This window comes from Onychomys torridus, chromosome 12, assembly GCF_903995425.1.
Source record: "Onychomys torridus chromosome 12, mOncTor1.1, whole genome shotgun sequence".
Lineage (NCBI taxonomy): Eukaryota > Metazoa > Chordata > Mammalia > Rodentia > Cricetidae > Onychomys > Onychomys torridus.
In genome coordinates, this window is record NC_050454.1 from 24,028,559 (window position 1) to 24,044,549 (window position 15,991).

The 15,991-nt window shown below is 42.7% G+C and overlaps 1 protein-coding gene across 2 annotated transcripts in view; it reads right to left on the minus strand.

Moving 5' to 3' along the window:
* The window catches only part of Sidt1 (SID1 transmembrane family member 1), a 93,380-nt gene that overhangs the window by 19,976 nt on the left and 57,413 nt on the right, over window positions 1-15,991 (minus strand). For both annotated transcript variants that reach the window (XM_036203722.1, XM_036203721.1), the window contains exons 10-14: window positions 11,013-11,056; window positions 5,092-5,163; window positions 3,249-3,394; window positions 2,517-2,590; window positions 1,264-1,330 (exon numbers count right to left, since the gene is read on the minus strand). In XM_036203722.1, coding sequence (XP_036059615.1) covers window positions 1,264-1,330; window positions 2,517-2,590; window positions 3,249-3,394; window positions 5,092-5,163; window positions 11,013-11,056 — 403 coding nt within the window. The remainder of the gene's footprint in view (window positions 1-1,263; window positions 1,331-2,516; window positions 2,591-3,248; window positions 3,395-5,091; window positions 5,164-11,012; window positions 11,057-15,991) is intronic.

Here is a 15,991-nt window from a genome sequence, read left to right on the forward strand (position 1 = left end):
CGGGTCCTCTGCAAGAGCAACAAGTGCTCTTAACTTTGGAGCCATCTCTCCAGCCCTTATGAAGCTTTTTCTAATTTTATAGACTATCCCCAGTGAACAGGTACAGGCTAAATTAGACTTCTGACTTTTTTTTTTATTAAGTCTGGAGATTTTATTTTGTTTTTCTTTTTGAGGCATTTTTACTTTGCCCAGGCTGGCCTTGAACTCACTACCTGGGATGACTTTGAACTTCTGATCCTCTGTCCTCTTGGTCCTTATTGCTAGGATTACAGGCATGTTACATCTGTTTATGAGGTGCTAGGGTTGAACACCGAGTTTCGTACATTCTAGGCAAACACTCTCCCCACTGAGCTACAGCCCTTGTCTGTTGGTCTAGAACTTTATTTACTCCATTCACTGTTTCCTGATGACCACACCACACACTCAGAATGATAAATAACAGGTGCCATTGATAGACATTATGGCTGAATGATTGATTTTATGTTGGTAAACTAGACAATATAAGGTGCCAGGTTCTTTTGTGATGAAACAATTGGGAAGCAAATGGAAAAGGTCCCAGAGGTGAAGTAGTTAATGGAGAAGCATAATTGGAACCAAAATGGGAAATTATTAAAAAAAAAAAAAATCTCTTGGAGGCTGGTGGCACACACCTTTAATCTCAGCACTTGGGAGGCAGAGGCAGGTAGATCTCTGTGAGTTTGAGGCCAGCCTGGGTCTATATATCCAGTTCCAGGACAGACAGGGCTACAAAAATAGAAAGACCCTGTCTCAAAAAACAAACAAAAAATACTGTTTTGGGGACTGAAGAGGCTAAGATGGCTTAGTGGTGACAAGCAGACATTGCTCTTCCAACACGGACTTGAGTTCAGTGTACAGCACCAGGGCAGGTAACTCACAACTGTCTGTAACTTCAGTTCTGGGAGATTCAGTACCTGTAGCCTCTTCAGGCACCTACTCTGTCTCTCTGTGTCTGTCTGTTTCTCTCTCTGCTCTCTGTTTCTCTCTCTCTTTCTCTCTCTGTTTCTCTCTCTGTTTCTCTCTCTCTCTCTCTCTCTCTCTCTCTCTCTCTCTCTCACACACACACACACACACACACACACACACACACACACACACAAGATTCAGGAAATTTTTAAAAAATGAATCTTCAAAAAAATTGTTTTTGAACTGCCCCCAAGCTAACCTGTTCCCTAAAAGCCAGAGTGATGGTTTTCCCTATGGATGGACACTGGGCGTCTGGGCGGGTGTCATGGCAACACTTACTGTCTGGTAGGTGATAACGAGCTGCATCACAGGCAGTGCATAAAACACAGCGATGGTGATGATGTTCCTACGACAGAATGAACCATACATGGTGACCCCAAGATGACAGTGGACCCTGGTCAGCTTTTAAAAAAAAGAATGCTTCCACACTCCATACTTAGCTTGCAAAAGCAACTAGGAAATGATGGTGTAGCACCTGATCCTAAAGTTGGCCTCTCCTCTCCTGTGCATTTGAACATTTGGTGGACAGGATTTGGACCAAAGTGGACAGAGGGAAAGTAAGTAAAACTTACCTAGTTAACCATACTACTATTGGTATGGTTATAGCAAAGAATCCTTGCATCCTTGCACTGTTAACTGAAATCATTAAATCCTTCATTTATTTAATTGACTAGAGACAGTCTTGCTATGTAGCTTTGACTGGCCTAGAACTTGCTATGTGACAAAGCTGGTCTTGAACCTGTGGTGACTTCAAGAACTGTGGTTACAGACAATGCCATTATGCATGACCTGCAATTATGTATTTAATGCTAATCGTTGGTACTCAATGAGTTGAAGTCCTCCTCCTCTTCCTCCTCTTTTCTTCCTCTTTGTACAATCATTTGAAAAACAGAATAAAATTTACTTCTTACAGAACCATATTACCCCTTTAGTGCATTGTTAGATTAAATGTGATTACAATACAAGTAACAAGTGAGGGGTAACTTGTCGAGGCTCTTAAATAACACTTAATTCCAAAATGAGAGCTCAGCTATGAAATTCCATTTGGCTCCCCTGGCTTCTTTCTAATGTCTGCATCCAGAGTAGGAGGATTCTTCAGAAAATAAAAATGGAGGTAGGGGGCGGGGGCAGATGTCACAAGAGCACCACAGTTAGTATAGAGCTTTCTGAGCAGAGGGAGGGCCCCTGCTGGGCAGCTCAGCCTCTTGACTGGGTGGAAGGACATGCCCACGAGAATGGCCACATCACAGGTCTTTTTTGTTTCAAGTTGAAGGCATCATCATCCACGGCATGCCTTATTAAACACTAACTCCTTGTGATATAAAGGGTAGTAGCTTTCACAAAGAAAAAATTTAAATGTAAAGAATTTAGGGACTGAGAATGTAGCTCAGTGGTAGAGGACTTGCCTTCCCTATCATACATGAGCCTGGGTTAGATCTCCAGCACTTCATTACACACATACATAAAAACAAATGGATTTAAGAAATTCAGTACTTCTAAGGAAACCATGAACCTACTAATCACCTACTTACCAAAAATAAATCTTATACTTTTTGCTGACAATCCTCCGGTCCTTCCTGGACAGATCCGACAGGTACAGGAACATCTAGGACACCAATAGGAAGAGAATTCAGAGCCCCGCTTGGCTTTTCTTGTACACAAGGGAGAACGTTAGAAAGCTCAGTTTCATCCCCATTGCAGATTAAAATTGTTCATCAAATACGTTTCCTTTAATTTTACTTTTCTCTGGATACTGCAATAAAAACACTGCCATTCTCCTTGACATATTGAGGATCTGGCTGATGCAGGAATCCTACCTATCAGGAGTGCTGAATGTTTCACACATCTCAAGCACTGCCTGATCAGCTTTCAGACCTGCTCTGTCATTCCCGAATTGCACACAGTTAAAACTGTGTGATTTACACTCCTATCTTTTGGTAGGTAAACTACAATATATTAAACATATGCCGGAAAGAAATGAGCTTTGCTCTCAAAGGATGGTATGTACAGAAATGAGGATGGTTTCCAGAGCAGCCCTGAGGCAATCTCAATTTCCATCTGGCTGGATCCCTTTATCCTTCCCTATTCACAAACACTTTGGGTGCTGAGACTGTGTAATACCCTGTTCCGTTTCATTTGGGGAAGAGTCTATTGTCTCGGGCTCTAGCTAGGTTTCATCTGAATCCTTCAAAGGAAAAAAATATTAAGGAAGTTGAGGCACTGGTGAAGTTTATTTTACTACCACAGTTGGGGAGCGTTAGTACCTTGGTCCGGATGACATTTTTGTCACTTTCAATATCTGGCATGGTGTCGAAGTCACTCTCCTCCACAGAGCTGTCCGTGTCTGAGTGACATGGCTGCCCACCATCAGAGGAAGACATCTGTCTTCCAGGACTGGAACTCGACTCATCTGAAACAGAGAACTCATCTGCCTTTAAAAGCCAGGAACAGTCTATGGAGGTCATTCCTCTGCAAAAAGCACAGTGCTTACTCATTCTAGAAAAGACTATGTTAGTCCAAATTAACTCTTTTCCAACAAGACATGTTCCTCTGATGCCTTCTCAAATGGACTGGTTTTTTTTTAAATTTTTTAATATTTTATATTTGATTGTCTGTTTCTAGGGCTGACTATAAAGAATAGACTAGCATCTGCTCTGTATGTGCCTGGATGCAAAAACAACATTTGTGCTTATATTTCATGTTTCATATTTTAAGATATGAACACAGATGTATAAGCACGCATGTGCCAGGTTATTTATGGCTTCTATCATGCATGTGGGTAAACACATACATATCCAACTGCTGTACATTTCTCACAGACTATTTATTCAGAGAAACCCCCCCACATGCCATTTCCATAATTACATAATGAAAACAGCATTCTCGGGAAGGATTCTTCTGTTCTCATGAATGTTCTAGAGCAGATGGGATTTGTGCAGCGTGAGCGCATGAGCCGAGCCTACCTTCCGCTTTACTTCTTCTGTTCAGATGGTTAAAAAAAAAAAAAAAGCCCTGTTCTAACAGAACTAAAAATAAGTAGCCTGCACTGAGCCCACATGCTCAAAGTTATAGTCTAACACAGCAGGACTACAGGCCCTCTCTGAAACTATTTCAAGTGCACCATTCACAGGCCCACAAGCATCCTGGCAGCAGCAAGCCCCTGCACTCCCGCCCTATAAGATAGGTGTGGGGGCGGGTCTGGTTCCTTTCAGGATGCCTTCATGACTTCTAGGCTTGCCCAGTGAATCACAGGTGGCGCTGAGCAGGCTCACTGTGAACTCAGTCAGAGTGAAGGACTGTTGGGCTACAGCCATGTTCACCTGCAGCACTGTCTCAGGCCCTACTTCCCTGATTCCCGAGGAGGAAGGAACTGGTCACTTGACAGCGGCTTTCAAGCCCTAAACTCAGCTCCTCAGGGAGCCGACCAGGTGGCAGCGAGGGTAGAGGACCTTGTGCGCAGGCCTGATGGCCTGAGTTTGATTCCCCAGTTCCCACAGAGTAGCAGGAGAGAACTGAGTTAGAAGTGTCCTCTGACCTCCACTCATGTGCACCTATACACACATATGACACACACACACACACACACACACACACACACACACACACACACAAAATAATTAAACAAACAAGTTTAAGGAGCCAAGGAGCTGGTGTGATGGCTCAGTGGATGAAAGGTGCTTGCTGTCACTGATCTGGGTTCAGTCTCTAGGACCCACTCGGCAGGTGAATATAACCAACTTCAGCAAGTTATCTTGTGATCTCCAATAGGCATAGCGGCACATCCCCCCCCCCCCAACAAGACGAATAAACAAACATGTAATAAAAAATTCTAAGTCCCAAGGGAGCCTTGGAAGTTGATGGCAACCATTGTAGTGAGTTCTGCTCAAGTGTAGCTAGCAGATCCAAGAATCAGAACAGTCGAACCATAGGGAGCGCTGGAAGGAACTTTCTGGAATATCCAGCCAGTTCATCTTGTACATATAAGGACAGCGTCCCTGGGCAGCTGGCTTACCCATGCTCACAATGATTAGTGGCTGGAGAACCCTTTGCACTAATCTCTGCAGAATAAAGACACAGTCCTACCAGAGGACTCAGTGTAGGCAGTACCTATTGCCCCATAGTTGCTCCCTTCAGGTGTACTGGCAGCGATGGGATGCGACACGGCCATATTTCCAGAGCCTGCAGCCAGAAACGAGACAAAAAGGAGAGAGATGCTTTACTCTCAGCTGAAGTAGCTGAATCACTCAGCAGAAGCCTTTAAATCTGATTTTCTTTCCACTTGAATACAGGAATCATCACAGTGGGTCTCAGGGACAAATCTACCCTGCCACCTCTTTCTGTATGGCTCATAAATGAAGACTTGTTTTTAAATCTCTTTATCTGCAGAGAAAGTTCAAAACAAGTATAATTCGTGGCGTGTAAGATTTACACAACATTGAAATTTCCATATTCAAGAACAAAGTTGGATCAAAATGTAGCCCCCCCCCCCCCAATTTGGGTACAGGTACGGCTGCTTTCTGCTGCCATGACATACTTGGGTAGTTGCAACTTAGACCACATGTCTCCAAACAGCTGACATATTTACCATTTGACCATGCACAAAAATAGTTAACTTGGCAGTACAGCGAAGTTCTAGGAGGGAAAGAGTGTGGGTCTAGAATCACTGTGGCAAGTGTCTCCACCGAAGAGTCACAGCAGAACTAATGGTCTGTTACTAAGCCACCATAGTTTGGGGTTGATTTGTTGTATCATGTAGAAGCATCCTAACTAAGGGTAAGAAGGATATTGCTACACTCACTAAAGCCATAAGTGATGAACACAGCAATTGAAAACACGGAAGAAAGCCTGCTGTATTTTGAGGACTATTAAGGAGGTAGGTCAGGTACATCTGTTGCTAACGGGTTGCTGATAGATTGAAGGGGACTCAAACATTCTCAGTGTGGCCCAGGACACCTAGTAACAAAGAGAGTGCCCCTCCTTCTCTGAGAGTCCAGTGGTGTCTCTGGGGTCACCCCACCACATGCAACAGGAAAATACCTTCGGCCTCCTATGTGACTACCAGAAAAGGTATTATTCCTTACAGTTAATCCATTGCTGAGAGTTAGGAAAATGGATGGGGAGCAGAGGCTGCAAATCAGCAGGCATCCAGGCAGTGTCTCTGATCTCATGCCGCAGTGTCTGCCAGAGTCAAACTCATCGGGGGAACCCAAAGCTACACTCCTTCCCTGCTCTCTGAACTTTGCCAAGGATTTAGATATTGAAGGGCTGGTGGGAATCTGGAGCAATTCCTCTTTTTGAGAGGTGAGCTTGCCCGTCACATGACCGGCCAAAGGTCCTAGAGTGATTTATTCTCTCTCTGCCTCCCTCCCTCCTTCCCTCTTTCCTCTTCCATTTCAATACAATTTTGGGAACTGAATCAAGAGCCTTTCATAGTTCATGCAATTTCTCTGCCACTCAACTACATCCCAGGCAACTCAGCAGTGTCTTATGATGCGATAGGGAAGCGCATTCGGCGAGCATAACTAATATTTGGAAACATCTGTGCTCTCAATACATTTCAGTGATTTTTCTGAAAATGTTATTTGTTGTTACATAAAAGCTACAGTGTGCCACATACATAAAAACAAAATGCAGCAGCTCCGAACACTTCCTAGTCACAGTCAGACTTTGTTCCATTGATGAACTAACTCTCAAAAAGTCGTAGTTTTTGAGGCCAGCTCTCCAGGCTTCATTCCATGTTTTTATTTTGAAACTCATTGTGTCCCCATTGATTTCCTCCACTGGGGAAAATAACTAAGTGCCAAATTCAAGATTTCCAGATGACTCAAACCTGATATCCTAAGAGACTCATTTTTCTTTTTCCCTTTGGTGAATGAGCTGAGGGTTGCCTCAGCTAGTCAGTGAGACTTGGAGCTAATGCAGTGTTCTTGGCAGGCGAGGGTGTTCCCCGGGCCTGCAGGATGGAGATTCTCCCTGGCATTGTTTTCTGGGCTTGATATATTTATTACTTAGAGAGCTCAGATCTCTGTACTTGCTTGGGCTAACCCTTAAGGACACAGCATGACGTCAACATCATGCATGCTTTCCATTCAAGTTCAAAGCTGAGAAATGATTATCTTTAGACACATTGTATGTGGGGTGTAGGGGGCATATGGGTGTGTATTGGGGATCAAATCTAGGGTCTTGCATGTGATAGGTGAACACTCCTACCATTAACCTATATTCCCAGCCTAGCTTCAGACACTTGAATGTTAAGAATCAAATTTGGAGCAGAGAGACTGCTGTATGAATGCATGGCTGTCTCCTTTTGACTCAGGTCAGTTCTGGCTTCATTACAACACAGAGTCTGGGGCTGGAGAGATGGCTCAGAGGTTAAGAGCACTGACTGCTCTTCCAGAGGTCCTGAGTTCAATTCCCAGCAATCACATGGTGGCTCACAACCATCTGTATTGAGATCTGATACCCTCTTCTGGCCTGTAGTCATACATGCTGTGATGTAATAAATAAATAAATCTTTAAAAATAAGTCAAGCTAAATAAACAAACAAACAAACAAACAAAAAAGAACAGAGTCTAGCCACTGCCCCTGTGCCGTTGACTACAAGCTCTGCCATTACCAGAGCCACCACCGTTCCTGATGCTCCCATTGCCAGGACGGAGGCTGCCATTCCTTCAGACTGAAGAGAACATATTGTGTCAGACACTCTGGACTTTTCAACAACCCTAAGAGCTGGGGGCTCTTATTACCACCATTTTAAAATGATAAAATAGAAGTGCTGAGAGATCAGGCAGCTTCCCCAGCCAGGCAGACAACGGGTAGAGAGCGACTCGTGCTATCTGCTGAAACTTACCTTCTTTGTGCAAAATCCATTTTTTATTTGTATATATTTAAGAGGCATAATGTATTTATATATGTGCACATGTCACACACACACACACACACACACACACACACACACACACAGCAAAATAATGACCACACATGAGCAAAGTGTCCCGCTTCCCACTGAGTGGACAGTACACCATGTCAAGTCTCGTGGGATTCCTTCCGCTTTGAGAACCTGCTTCTAGCTTCTGCTCTGAGCCCAGCCCTCGGAGCGTTTCCTGCGGCTTCGAGTCCCACTGACTTTCTGCTCCTCACAGACACTTTGCTGATGGGAAAGACATTTCTACAGCCTCGTGTCTCCCCACAAGTTTCCTCCTGTGAGTATCTCCTGGTAGCACACTCCACTCCGGCTCTCTCTCCCAGGTGGTCTCACCAGCCTCAGCTCCGCAAGCCCGAAGGTCACTAGCCAGCCCTCCCCTGGCTGGCTGGAGCTTGCCCCTCTTTTGCTCTGGTTTTGGCCAGTTAAGTCTTGGCTCACTCATGGTCATGGGACACTGGAAGTGTGGCCAGCTCTGCCTGTAGCTTCTCTGTGCACAAAGGCTCACTATCTCCTCCCTATTTCAATGCCCTTTGTGGCAAGCGTACCTGTTTTCTACTTCCTGAATGGAACAAAACGCCTGCTTTCTTCAGGCGTCCTCAACCTGTGCCCAGCTGGTGCATGTAAACTGATGATTTTCCAGTTTTACCCCAAGAAGATATCTGGCCATGTCTGGCCAAGACATTTGTACTTGTCTCAAGGAGGAAGTATACTTTAATCCAACACTGTATGGAACATCCCAAACAACAAAGAATTATGAATCTTCTAATGTTAATAATGTTGATACTGAGAAAAACTATGGTCTGAGAGAGAGAGAGAGAGAGAGAGAGAGAGAGAGAGAGAGAGAGAGAGAGAGAGAGAGGACTTTTTAATGATTCTAAAAGTACATTTACTTGATGTCCCCACTTCTTCTGAGATAGGGTCTCTCGTATCCCAGGCTGGTCTTGAACTTACTATGGACTCCATAGGATGATCTGGAAGACTTCTGATCCCCCTGCCTCTACCTCCTAAGTGTTAGGATTACAGGCATGCACCAACTCAGTTTATGTGGTGCTGGGGATCTAACCCAGGGTTTGGAGCAAGCTAGAGTGCCACTCTGCCAACTGAGCTATATCCTCAGCCACAAAACTATCTCTATATAGTGACTTATTTAACAATAAGGATATGATACACTCTACACCAAGAGAACATGAGAAGAAATTAGTGGCGTCTTCTGACATTGCCTCATGAGGATGCGAGCCTTAATCCATCTCCCCCAATATCCCTCCAAGTAAAGTAGAGAGTGCAGGGGCTGGCAGAGAAACAGACCAGAGTACCGCACTCTATCGACCCTGGAAGCTACCCTCCCTCTATTTGCAGGCAAGGGGTCCTCTGGTATAGAAGTGGGTCCAACGTGTATTCTGCACTGATTGCCATTGCTATGTGGATCCACACGAACAAGACGCATATAACTTCATTCTTTTTGTTCACTCATTTTTGTCTGTCATCTGAAGGGAGCTTCTAGCTCTTAGCTATTTTCAGTGTACCTGATTTTCAGCAATGATCTGGTTCAGGCCTGAGCCCCACTGATGTATGTTTTGATGCTTAAGCGACCCTTCTTGACATGGAATTCTTTTAGTGATTATAGTAATCACAAAATTACATTATTTACACATTGAAAGAAGCAACAGACCTTCCACGCAGAGGGCACTTAATGAAATAGAACCTACTGGATCTAGGCCCAAGTTCTAAAGGGCTTAACTTATATAATATACTTTACATTTATGTCGTGTGTCTTTGGCTATTATTATTATTAGCAGAACCTTGGGAGTGGGGTAGAAAAGATGAGTTCCAAGCACTTACTGAAACATTTTATAAACAACAGTGAAAGCAGAGCTTGGCCTTTTAAAGTTCCAAGAGCAGGTGTTTTTTTCAATCTTTTATATTGGCAATTGAATCTTTATTAAAAACAAAGTGCTTGTAGCAGAGAGAGGCTGGAAAAACAGTCTAGCTGTTTCTCAAGGAAGACAAATGTAAACACCAAAAAGCCTTCCAGCAAAGGGAGAAAATCCTACTGGGTGGAGGTAGCAGTCGGTTGGTATCTTTCTAGGATTCTGTCTTGTGGAAAGCACAGAATTAAATATCAGCTACACCTGACTTCAAATGAAGTCCATCCCACCTGCCATTTTCAATTCTCACTCCTTCCCAAACAGTTTTGGAGCTTACGGTGATCTGGGCTTTGTCAAACTGAGCACATTTGAAATTTTAGGTTTTAATAGAAATATCAGACAATTAAAATCCTTTGTGGGAATTCACAGAGTGGAAGAATGGGGTGGGTATTTAATTATGCTGGTTCTTCAGTTATTACGTTTTTAAAACTGTGCTTCTAGTCTCAAATATTCTGATTCTCTAGATGCTTAAAAACATAAATGCACAAAGCTTTTTTAATCTCAAAGGGAAAGGTACACCACATGGGAGTTGACATTACACATTCTCACTGTTAATATTCTGATCCCGCCCCTTGGCATTATCTTATGCCCTGATGTAAAAGTCTACTGAGGGAAAACTCTGTCCCTTCTTCCTCTCTCTCCCGCTTTCCTCCCAGGAGGTGTGCGCCTCTCAACCCCCCACCCTTCTGTCTCTCTCTATCTCTCTTTCCCTCTTTCTCCCTACTCCCCCCAAATAAAACTTCACTGAGCGCTGTCTGCATGGCGTCTTGGGTCTCACCTATCGTGGGGCGCCTTGGCTCTACCCACCAGGACCTCCCACATTACAGTATCATAGCACTCACTGCTATTCCCAAGTCAGCTTAGGGATACGGACAGGTGTGAGCAGTTACATCCCTGTGCAGAGATAGCTTCTGGAAAAGATGAATGGTTGGCAAGTGCTCTATGAATAACTGAAGGGCATTCCAGGTACAGAGTCTGTGTGGGCTCCGTGTCTCAATAGTTACCAGCCATAAAATTGTTTCTCACTAGCTCTGCCATCTGTAGAAAGTTTGTGGATGAGAGGACTCTGGGCAAAGAATCAAGGGGGAAGAAAGAAGAGAGACAAACGGTATCCAAAGGATGTGGCTGCACCGTGCAACATCATCTGGGATCAGGAATTAGCCAAGGAATTCCCTTACCATCACTGGAACCGAAGCTTCCATCAATGGATTTCCTCTGAAACCTGCAAGCAAGCATAAATACAAATAACAAATACATATGCACATGTCCACATTCTCTTAAGATTCAGCTTTTTGCACTAGCTTCCTATACACTCTGTTGAAAAGTTGTCTTCTAGGATTGCTTTAAAACAGTCCTTTGGAGAAATTACTGGCAAGAGTTTAAAAAGGAGTAGCCACTTTGGGTGACAATTTGCCAGTTCTTCAGAGAGCAAAGCAGAGTGATCATATGACCCAGTAATTCTATTCTCAGGCAGGCACATTACTTATTAATAGTCATTTGTTTTCAGATGTAAACGTAACGTCACAGCATGTGTTTTTTAAAAGCATGCAACTCAGTGTGTTTTAATATATTCACACACTTGTGCAACTGTCCCCATGATTTAATTTTAGAACATTTTCACGGCCCCCTCCAGAGAAGCTGTGTCTGTTAGAGATTACTCTTCGTTGTCCCCTTCCCCCTAGTCCCCTTGCTCATCTACTTTCTGTCCTTGTAACTTTACCTCTTCTAGAAAATTTATATAAATGAAATCATTGTGCATGCAGACTTTTTTGACTGGCTTTCTTGATATAGCCTGTTTTCAAGGTTAATCCATGCTGTAACATTGAGTCATATTCCAGTGTGTGTGTGTGTGTGTGTGTGTGTGTGTGTGTGTGTGTGTGTGTTTGTGTGTGTGTGTATACTACATTTCATTTATGTTCCTTTGATGAATGAATACTTCCTATTGTTTCCGTTTGCTGTGTATTATTAAACAACACTGCTATGACCACTTGTGTTCATGGCTTTTTTTTTTTCTTTCTTTTCTTCTTTTTGGTTTTTTTCAAGACAGGGTTTCTCTGTGTAGTTTTGGTGCCTGTCTTGGATCTCACTCTGTAGACCAGGCTGGCCTCGAACTCACGGAGATCCACCTGGCTCTACCTCCGGAGTGCTGGGATTAAAGGTGTGCACCACCACCGCCCGGCATTCATGTGTTTTTCCATAGATATATCTTCACTTCTCTCGGGTATATAACCAGAAGGGGAGGCCTGAGGCCACCCTGTGGTTTACTCTCCCAAACTGTTTTCCACAGGGGCTATAGAGAAAACCCTGTTTCACATTCCCGCTAGCCAAGTCTGAGGACTCCCTTTTTTTACAGCTCTGCCAATTCCAATGTTCTATTTAAAAATTTGTATTATGCCTAACCTTGAGAGTTTGACTCTTCACTGCAGCTTAGGTTTGCATTTTTCCCTAAGCGCTGATGACGAACGTCTGTTCACGTGCTTGCTGGGCATCATCTATACGTCTTCTTTGAAGTATCTGTTTAAATCTTTTACCCATTTTTTATCACTTAATTTTTAAAAAATTTTATGTGTATCTGTGTTTGTCTGAGTACAGGTTATGTGCACATAAATGCAATGCCCACGGAGGCCAGAAGAAGACACTGGGTCCCCCAAAGCTGGAGTTACAGGTGGTTGTGAGCCCCCTGAACAAAACGGTGCTGGGGATCAAACTTGGATCCTCTGGGGGAACTGGAAGCTCTCTTAACCTCTGAGCTATCTCTTCAGCCCCGTAACTCGTTTCAAATAATCTCTTTTTATTACTGAGTTGTAAGAGTTTTTGTATTATCTAGATACTAGGCCCTTACTAGATAAATGATTTGCAAATATTTTTATCCCATATTGTGGACAATGGTATTACTTTATTGATGTGATTGTTGAAACATAAAGTGTCTCATTGTTTATAAAGTTCAATTTATATAACATATTTTTTTTTCCCTTCTCTGTCTCTTGTTTGTCCTTTCGATGACTAAGAAAGAATTATCTAATCCAAGGCCACAATTTACACCCATATTTTCTCTTTAGAGTTCTATGGTTCTAGCTTTTCCACTCAGGTTTTTGATCCAAGGTTGAGTTAATATCTGTATATGATATGAAGTAGGAGCCAACATCACTATTTCTTTCTTTATATAATATCTAGTTTTAATAGCACCACACTTTTGAAAGAAAAACACCTTTTCTCTACTGCACGGTTTTATAGAAAACTAACCATTAAGAGTTAATTCATTGGCAAGATAGCTCAATGGGTGGCGGGAGTTGCTGCTAAACCCAGCAACTTGACTTGGGTCCCCTGGAAGCCATGTGGTGGAAACAGAGAAACACCTCCCACAAGTTATCCTCTGGTCGACCTCTGTGGTGGTATTGTGTTCCCCGAAATATTGTGTGTTCCCCAAAATAAACTTATCTGGGGTCAGAGAACAGGACGGTCACAATATTAAACATGAGGATAGGCAGTGGTAGCACATGCCTTTAATCCTAGCATTCCAGAGGCAGAAATACCTCTGGATCTCTGAGTTCAAGGCCACATTAGAAACAGCCAGGCATGGTGACACACACCTTTAATCCCAGGGAGTGATACAGAAAGCAGAAAGGTATATAAGGCGTGAGGACCATGAACTAAGTTAAGCATTTGGCTGGTTTAGCATTCAGGATTTCAAGCAGCAGTTCAGCTGAGAGCAATTGAGGACACAGAAGCTTCCAGTCTGAGGAAACAAGACCAGGTGAGGAACTGGTGAAGTGAAGTTGCTGTGGCTTGTTCTGCTTCTCTGATCTTCCAGCATTCACCCCAATAACTGGCTCAGGTTTGATTTTATTAGTAAGACTCTTTAAGATCCTGCTACAGACCTCCACACTTTGTCCTATGATCAGGCATGTGTGTGCATGCATGCATGCATGCATGGACACGCATACACAAAGTAAGCATAAACATGTTTTTCAGAAGAGTTTATTCTTGGCTTCTCTCCTCTATCCCACTATATCAGCTGCAGAGTCTTGATTATCAAGGCTTTGGAATACATTCTGATATCAGGAAGTGTCAAGCCCTCTAAATTTTGTTCTTTTTATTCAAGTTTTCTTTCTTTTTTTTTTTTTTCTTTTTTTTTTTTTTTTTTTTTTTTTTTTTTGCTATTCTCTCTGTATAGCAAAGGAAGCAGTTAATCAAGTAAAGAGACTGCCTACAGAATGGGATAAATCTTGGCCAGCTCTATGACTGATGAAGGGTTAATATCTGAAATAAAAAAGAATTTAAAAAAAGAAGTAAAAAAGGAACCATCAGCCTGATCAATAAATGATCGACTAATTAAATGAACAGGCAGTTCTCTAGAGTGGAGATACAAATGGCCAATGAACATAAAAGAAAAAGTTCAACCTCAGTAGTCATGAGAGAAACCCAAACCAAAACACACTGAGTCTGACCATAGTTAGAATGGAAGTCATCAAGAAAATAAGCTGGCTGGTGGTGGTGCATGTCTTCCATCCCAGCACTCAGGAGGCAGAAGCAGGTGGGTTTCTGTGAGTTCGAGGCCAGCCTAGTCTACAGAGGGAGTTCGAGGCCAGTCAGGGCTGCATGGAGAAACTCTGTCTTGAAAAACAAAAACAAAAAAGAAAAGAAAATAGTAACAACATATATTGGAGAAGATATGAACAATGGAAGTCATTATACACTGCCAGTGCCAAAATAAACTAGCCTGCCATTGTGGCATCACCATGGAAGTTCCTCAAAAAATGAATACAGACCTACTTGATGACCCACCCACACCATACCAAGTATGTATGTCCCAGAAACACCCTCACGCCAGTCTTTATTGTTAAACTGTTCATAACTTAGTTACAGAGTTAACCTAGGTGTCCACCAACAGAGGAATGTATAAGAAATTATACACACACACACACACACACACACTGAAGAATGAAGTTATGTCATTCACAGGAAAATGGATGCAACTAGAGATAGTCATATAAGTGAATTAAGCTACTCTCGGAATGACAGATACCCTGTATTTTCTTTCTCTCATGGTTCCCAGACTTGAGCAGATACAGAAAATAATGTACGTATAAATGCAAAGATCTTGGCTATCATATGTCCTTTGCATCTTCATATGTATTTTAGGATAAATTTGTTAACTTCTGTTTTTTAGAAAAAAACAAGATGGTACTTGATAGGAATCAGCCTGACTATTCTACCCAGAAGAATGCTGTGGAGAAGGTCTTTCTGATCAAATTTGGTGGTGCTGATGGGCAAGTGACCATCTAGACTATATATAATAAACATTATATTATAGATTATATATAATATAAGTAATATAATATATTTAGAGTAATGAGCTTTACCCATGCTTGAATTAGCTTCTGGAACCACTACAGTTTTTCATGAGAGGAGTTAAGTAATTTCCACAGCTAAGGTGAGGTAGGAAGTATCTAGTTAGCAAATTTAAATAATAGCAGATGGGAACTATGTTAGATTGCCCGAGATGGGTGCACCAGGACAATCAGTCTGGAAACTGGGCTAGCCTCATGACTCCTTCATTCCCATAAGGGGAACTCTTCTGAGGCTCACACCCATCTGCTCTCCCTGAGATCCCACAATCCCAGGCTGGCCCGCTGGAGTACAGAGTCCAAGTGCTACTGAAGGCATTCTGGGACTGTCAGTTTCTTGGATCAGCCAGCAGGTCACATTTTGTGATGACATCCAGCTGAGATATAAGAGCCCAGCTGTGATAATACTAAAATTCTCTGGATTGTATACCAGCAAGAAATGAATTGATGCTTTATGATTTCTTTTCTCAATGAAGTCATTTTTTTTTTCCTAAAAGCACCATTTGGAGATATTAATCAAAACAGAACCATTGGCTAACTCATGGTCTTCTGTGGTTGCTGTATGCTGTATATGGCCATTTTTTTAAAGTGACAACACGGCAGTGGGTAAAAGAATCAATGAGAAAGATACGTACCCAGAACCAGGTGGTTGGACTTAGAGAGTGTTAGGTGGTTGATAAAAACAAGAGAACACACACTCGGTGCTTGACTCCATGCCTGCACATCCCTTGTAGGGGGATGAATAAATACGTGAGATGGGAGGCAGAAGTGAGAAGGAAATGGTATTTGTATGACAGGACATCAGGAAG